This window comes from Theobroma umbraticum, unplaced genomic scaffold, assembly GCF_002168275.2.
Source record: "Theobroma umbraticum cultivar Fairchild unplaced genomic scaffold, ASM216827v3 scaffold_20.0, whole genome shotgun sequence".
Lineage (NCBI taxonomy): Eukaryota > Viridiplantae > Streptophyta > Magnoliopsida > Malvales > Malvaceae > Theobroma > Theobroma umbraticum.
Genome location: NW_018397266.1, coordinates 5,682,094 through 5,689,982, shown reverse-complemented (window position 1 = coordinate 5,689,982; position 7,889 = coordinate 5,682,094). Strand labels below are relative to the sequence as shown.

The following is a 7,889-nucleotide window of genomic DNA, read 5'->3' as shown; positions in this document are numbered from 1 at the left end:
GCTTAAAAGTTCTATCCTTATGACTTCACTCATCAAGAAAAAACTGCATATGAAATATGAATTGGAGTATTTGAACCTGATATTAGGCGAGATCTATGTTTGCAAAGTGTTACAAATCTCTCAAAACTAAGCCAACTAATGTCCAAGATAGAAAAAATCAGTTGTGTATCCTCTCCTAAATCATTTGGTTAGACTTATCTTAAGTTTTTCAATTTCTATAGCAACTACAGAACGTGCATTTTCAACCATGAAAATTGTAAAGATGAGATTGCGTAATAAGATGAAAAATGATTTTCTTGCTAGTTCACTTATCCTTTACATTGAGAAAAAGATTGCTAAGACAATTGACATAGATTTAGTCATCGATGAATTTACAAATATGAAAGCATTTCAAGCATAACTTACTATGCCTAATGTGAAAATTTAATATTATTTTTTTTTGTTTTATGTCTATTTATTTTGGTGTCTGAAAATTTATATTTAAATTGTTAATAAATTTTATATTATAATTTAGTTTTATTTTAAAAGTTATTAATTTTTTATTTTGAATTGAAGCATTGACCTGATCTATGACCTTGAATGATTACTCAACACCTCTCATATAAAATATTTGATTTGCCATTGCGTGCAATTAATGTTACTTCAAGGAAGCTGGCGAACTGTGAAGGTATTGTTAGTACTGTCCCTAATCTGGAATCCATCATGCGGTACAAAATTGTCATCATATTATTTCATAGGTATGGTATCTTTGCAAAATCCAAATAAGGCCCCCCTTCCTCCCTTTTTCTACCCTCTTCTTTTCTATATCTTAGGAAGGTGACCGGTTTATCATCTGCCTCGAACATAGAATAGCATCACCCGTAAAGCTAAAGGCACATAAAGAGAGGGAAGAAGATGTGGGGAACAACTGTAACTGCTGTAATGGTTTCAACAGAGTTCTTGGAGGTGGGCTTAAACACTGTAAATAAGACTGCCATGAACAGAGGACTCAGTGATTTTGTCCTAGTTTTGTACTCAAACATCCTTGCCATCTTCATTCTTGCTCCGTGCATCTTCATCTTCTATAGGTAACTCTATATACATTCAGCATCTTCTATTCAAATTCAAATTCAAATTCCAATTCAATTTTATTTTATATTTTTGGCATATGACAGAAAAAGAACCCCCCCTCTTCTTACATGGTCCAGCATCTGCAAAATTTTCCTTCTAGGCGTGCTCAGGTACTTTTTCCCTGTGACTTTTAACGAAAATATCTAGGGAGACATGACTCTGCATCTGGTGATGGCAACTTGGGTGTTTCCAATTCGATTGCAGTTATGCTGGACAGATATGCACATATATTGGACTACGATATGGCTCTCCAACTCTGGCCTCGGCCATGGCTGATCTCTCTCCAGCCTTCACTTTCATATTTTCCATCATTTCTAGGTGCGTTCCGGTTTCTGTTTATTTTCAGTGCCTAACTACTTTCAGGACAGTGGCCGAAAACAAACCTAGATTCAGAACCTTTTCGTTTCGCATGTATCATTGTCTCTGGACATTGTTAATGGCTGGTGATTGATTTCAGCATCATTCATCTGTGATCTGTCTATACCGTTTCCTCACCCCTTAATGGCCGGCGATTGATTCAACATCATTCATCTGTGACCTGTCTATATCGTTTCCTCACCCTTTAATGGCCGCTGATTGATTCAGCATTATTCATCTGTGATCTGTCTACATCATTTCCTCACCCTTTGGCCCCTTGGGAGCCTAGTGCGCACCCAAGTGGCGCAAGCAAACAAGAATACTTGCACTGAAGGTTAATGTAGGAAATAACCCCCAGAAGACCAAAAGCAAGGGGTTTCATCCTAGTACAATGTTTACCCGTCATTTACATCCATCCTACAGAAATGCTAACTCGTCTCCATAAGGATCACATTTTAACTTTTGTTAGTAAAAAATTTTCACCTTTAACCTCCTATTATTTTATACATATAATTGATAGAAGCATGATTTTTTTTTAAAAAAAATATTGGATGAAATAATTTTTGGATGTATGTTTTATAAGATTTGATTAATTAAAATGTTTAAAGTGATAGAGGTCAAATTTAAAAAATTTTGATTAAAAAAAAGAAATCAATTGTGACAATTTTATTGGGACAAAGAGAGCATTGAAGAAGATATGAGGAGGCATTGAAGAATTTAAGTGGCATCCTCAGTTAAAAGGTTCGAAACAAGGGCGCTGAGCAAGGGGAATCTCAATAAAACATGCTACATGTGAAGTAGAAAGCAAAGCAAACCAACTCCTTCCCTTACTGTCCAAAACAGTACAAAGATGCACCGCCTCACCCTCAAGCCCAAAGCGACCCTTTGATCAACTATAAACCTTCAGGTGGAAAACATTGCTCAAATAATCACACAGGACCATTTAAAAATTATTTGTTTCTATTCTTAAAGCCAGCATCTAAACAAAAATGGGAAAAGTGCGGTTCTTTATGTTAGGGGTTGCATTTTGGCTTTCATACTTTGCAAATACTGAATTGTAATATGATTTAAAGTTGAGCGAATAAATAAGTAAGCTTTAAGGGAGGTTGGTTTGCAATCAGCATCATGTCATTTTATTTAAATTTTTAATAAATACTATACTACAGAAGAAAAACAGGTAGAATATTTACAAAAAGAAAGTGGTGCAGAGAATTTTCTAAAATCTTCTGCTACGTAAGTACCCCCAGAAAAAGGTCTGCTCATAGATAGGTAAGTTGTTAATTAAGGAGTAGCTTTTGGTGTATGACAAATTCTCTTAAATAATAATTTCTATATTGTTGCTCAGTAAGGTTAAAGTTTGTTAGCTACAAAAGGTGACCATAGTGCTTGTAATTGTTTAACTAGGGTATATAACAGAGTATAGAAAACAAGGCTTACTTGTATATGTTCCTTGTGGAGATTCTATTTTTGGAGTAAGATGTTAGAACAACATTTACCTAGTCCCAAAGTCATACAAGAAAGATTATACGATCCGTACTCCAAAAGCCTACATTATATTGTTTATAGTGTCAATAGCAACAGACTTGAATCAAATATTGGTTTGTTCAGGATGGAAAAGCTGGACTTGGGAATCAAAAGCAGTCAGGCAAAGTCTTTGGGCACTCTGGTATCAATCTCGGGGGCATTGGTTGTGACTTTATACAAAGGCCTGCCACTTACCAGTGCTCCATCCACTAATAGATTGCTTGACGAACTTCTTCTGATTCCTCAATCAAACTGGATTATTGGAGGCCTTTTCCTTGCATCTCATAGTGTTATCTTTGCAATTATACTCAATGTTCAGGTACATCCCCGATGAATGTACAATAAACACGTTTGTTTTCATGCAAAATTTGCTGCAATTGTGCCCTCTAAGATTGACCTGAAAAAACATGTAGTAATTTCCTTTTTTACTCTCTAAAACCACAGACTTGGATTATAAGGGGCTACCCTGCGGAGATGATTGTAACACTCATTTGTAGCATCTTTGTCTCCATACTATCCTCGCTTGTCTCGCTGATTGTAGAGAAGGACCCAAATGCTTGGAGACTTGGGTTAAATATGGAGTTAATAGCTGTTGTCTACACAGTAAGTTCACACACAAAACCAAATCCTTTCGTTCTGTCCTAAATCATCTCTCCTCGTTTCGAATTTTGAATTAACTCGAGGCACCCTCTTGATCTCTAGGCAGCTTTCGCGGTAGCATTTCGAAGTGTTGTTCACAAATGGGCATTGCGCAGGAAAGGGCCTATCTATGTTGCCATGTTTAAGCCACTTGGGATGGTCATTGCTCTTGCTATGGGGGTTACCCTTCTTGGTGACACACTTTATCTTGGGAGGTAAAATTTTTCCGTGTATAATAAACTATTACCGATGAAGTTTGATTCTGTCTGCTTGACTTGAAAGTTTGGAGGAGATAACGAATATGATTTTCAATTCAAAATATATCTGCAGTTTACTTGGAGCAGCCATTATAGCTATTGGATTTTATGCTGTGATTTGGGGGCAATCCCAGGAAGAGAGACTGGTTGAAGATGCAGAAATTTATGACTCTGAACGATCCTCAGCTAAAGATCCTCTACTCCCAGACCGGGGCTTGGTGGTGTAGTTTATTGATTTTCACAAAACATAAAAAAGGAGAGCTACTGAGAAATCCCGAGGCAAAAATGGAATAAGCTCTTCAAGATGCCCTTTTGTACACCGGAAATTCTCCAAATAAAATTGTGATTCAGATGGTTGACCGTAGTGCATTGCCTCCCATGACTTCATTTTCCGTTAACAAAATTATGAGGTTAGGGTTCTCAATCGGGACAAAACTTTTGTAAGGTTGTTTTATTTATATTGAATTCCTAGGATTAAATAAATTTGAAAATAGTATCTACCGAAAATTTGATAAATAAAGAATTTATTTATTGCAAAGACGCTAAAACTTTTCCCTTGATAATACAAAGTGTGAACTACATCGCATTGAGAAACAGGCAACCATGGTTGACCCTGGATTTTGTGCTGAAATGTGGGGAAAGGCTGAAGAAGAGAAGGCAGGGGAGGAGCAATGGAGGGGGAGGGGCGGAAGCGGTGATGCTTGGACTCGAAAAGAAAAATAAGAGGAAATTTTGGAAGGGAAAATCAGAGATAAAAACTTATGTGTGCTGAGAGGAAAATAATAGGAGAATAAAGTTGAAGGTAATCAACTAAGCGTGGGAGGAAAAGAAATATGATCATTTGAAAGCTAAATGTGCAATAAATAAAGATAAATAAAAGGAGAAAAAAACACTTGACGGTGGTTTCATTGGAATTGTTTGTTTACTGTGAATATTGTGGTATGGTGTCGTTTATTGCTTGTTTGGTTACAAGGAAATCAGTTGAAGGAACAGGTTGTCTCTTTTAAACAGCAAAATTATGTAAATATACACGGTTGGAAAACAGTTCAAGCATTTTCCTATCCTGTTGAGCTGGCTCAGTTAGTTTTTGTGAGATTGGCATCTCATTTGCTACTTGGAAACAAGCACAAGGTTGTACTGCAATTCATTTCTGTTTATACAGGAATGTGTGTCCTTCACCAATACAATGGAGGCATACGGGGTGGGTCCAGGTAAAGCAGAGAGTGCATGGTGATGAGATCTTTGATTAATGGGTCGCGAAGATAGACTCTGATATTGCCATTATTTTTAGTTGGAAAAAGAGCAATGGTTGATTTGGAGTGCGCCCCTTAATGCAATCAATTATTTGGATATTTGTACAAGAAGTAACTCTTCTGGCATCGCCTTAATTTCTTAATAATTCTTAGGATTATCAATCCTGAAGGCTGTTCCGTGGATATTTTCCCTGCTTTAATTACTTCATTGACTAGAATATTACATATCAGGGCTCAGGCCCTAAATTTTGTTAATTGATCATTGAACAAGGTTAACATGATACAGGAATATACATCCTGATGGAAATTTGCTTGTACTACATTTATGCATATATTCATCCAGTGCTGGAAAGCATCCTACAAGAGCCCCTTCTTGCCACAGAAAAGAAGTGTATCTTTTAAAATCAATAAAAGCGAAATCAGCATAAGGACCGCATTTTAATTTGCAGATAGGTGTCTCTTGCGGTCGTGATTCCTCAAAATGGAGACAGCCATGTGTGTATGTTCAGAAAACAATGATGGTAACACTAGTGGTACCTTTCACTCAATATAACAGTTACGGTCCTAATATGCATCATGAAGCGTTTTGGATTGATGCAACATCACCAAAAATATTCATCCATAATACAAATGCCCTGCCCCTTGCTGGTGCCTTTTTCTAATTTAATGCCAAGTGTCCTCCACCCCGTTAACACTGAGATAATGGTAAGTAACGGTGTTCAGAGGGGTATCAGCAGAAGGATTCTACGGTCCCTTTTCAATCTTGGGTTTTGATTTGCTGCTGTTTTCTTTATATATATATATATATATATATATATATATATATATATATTTCATCTTTCCTATCTTCTTCATAGAAGTGTTGATATGAGTTGAAAAAATGTGAGCTGAGCCGGGTCAGCTTATGTTCTACATGAGCCATCAAAATCTCAATTCAGTCCATGAGTTAAATTAGGTCAACCAATTTTTTTTTATTTTTAAGTAATTTTTATAATTTTACCTAACAAGTTTCTTACCAATAAAATTATTTCAAAATTTAATAGATAAATTAAACAATAAAAGTATGTTACAAATAAATAAATTATGTCTAATATAAATAAGTAAATAAATTATATCAAATATAAATAAAATTTTAATATTTAACACAAATTACAATATCATAAACATAATTACATAATCAAATAAATTGAAGTTTTAAGACTCATTTATGTCTTCAATTCTCATCCTCAAACAAAATATTTGAATATTTTTTAAACAGTAATGATATCTCAAAGTTTAAATTATTATTATTTAATATTCTTTGTTATAAAACAAAAAAAATAATGAATTTCAATCTTAGTTAAAATTATTAATTTGATAAGGGAAAGTTAAAGATATTAAAATATATAAAATAAATAATATTATTGTAATTAAATTATTAATTATATATATTTAAATATATAAAATTATTAAATTAACTAAGATCTTTAATTTAATTTTTCTTCTTCTGATCCACATCAATTTGAGATAATCCACTGATGAAATAAACTGATCCATTATCAATCCGGAATAACCCCACTGATCAAATAAACTGACCGATCCAATGAACAGATCTACTTTTCCATCTCCCAGCCTCCATGTAAAGTTTTCTTCTTACTTTTTTACTTGACTTCAACTATTCAAACAGAAACCGGTAGGGACAATCAACAGTCACTCCACAAACATCTCATCAAGCAGACATTCACAACACCAAACAGCCAAAAGAGTAATCAAATCAATTAGCAGGACTCAGAAAAAATCCAAAATCAAACAGAGACCAGCAAGACCCAAGCAGCAAGCTAGAAATTCAAATCAAATCGGAAGAACTCGAACAGTAGAGCCCAAAAAGAAGCCAGGGATGCGAATAGAGGAAAAAAAATCCACAAACCATTCTTTCAGCGTTAGTTAGAATGTTTAATCTAGTTAAAAGTTACAAAACATATAAGACACATGGAATGATTACATTGACGGGTAGAAAAGTGAGGCACGGATGGGGCAGAGATTTCTGTTCATTCACTTCAGCATCTACACTACCAGAAAAGACATAATCATTTTCCAGGATAAGAATTCCTACCATATTAGCACTTCACTTCAGTGGGTTGAAAAGGCGCATTTTCACAACAAAAAGGAGGACATGGAAAATGGTGTCACTTGCTGTAAAAGCTACCAAGTGACTGATATCTTACAAGACTGACAAATTTGCAAGAAAAAAAAATGCCGGGTAGCAGCCTATCCGATTATCATTTTCTCAATTAAATTCAAAAGAAGACTTGCAGGAGCAGGAGCAGGAGCAGGAACAATCTTTCTGCTCTCCGGTGAGGCTCAGTGTACAAATTGAATTAACAAATTTAGCCGGTGTGCTGGCAACCCTAGCTCCGCATTTGACAATTTATATAATTTAAACTTAGAATATACCAGAGATTAAGAATCCAAATCCTCTCCCAGGAATCTGACAAGGTTCCAATCTTTTGGAGTAGTCTTCCCTTTCCTCTATTTCTTGGCACCCAGCGTCTGAAACGATGAGCAAATGTGGGCCAATAATCAGCTTTCATTATTAACAGTGCAGAATAAGTGGGGTTGAAATTTTCCTTTTTTTGGATAGAAAAAGTCATGCGAGATAGTGACTCTCTAGGTCCGATTCCATTCAAAGACTTGTAACATATGGGGCTAAAGCAACTAATATCTGGAGAATAAATCTTGGACTGAAGTTCAAGTTGATATGTGTTTATTT

The 7,889-nt window shown here is 35.3% G+C and overlaps 1 protein-coding gene across 1 annotated transcript; it reads left to right on the top strand.

Moving 5' to 3' along the window:
• The first annotated feature begins 735 nt into the window (after window positions 1-735).
• LOC110423185 (WAT1-related protein At5g40210-like) lies at window positions 736-4,441 on the top strand. The gene is made up of 7 exons (XM_021437341.2): window positions 736-1,067; window positions 1,155-1,220; window positions 1,315-1,428; window positions 3,076-3,310; window positions 3,436-3,594; window positions 3,694-3,845; window positions 3,961-4,441. The coding sequence occupies exons 1-7, from the start codon at window positions 895-897 to the stop codon at window positions 4,112-4,114; spliced, it is 1,053 nt and encodes a 350-aa protein (XP_021293016.1). The 5' UTR covers window positions 736-894; the 3' UTR covers window positions 4,115-4,441.
• Window positions 4,442-7,889: the final 3,448 nt, after the last annotated feature.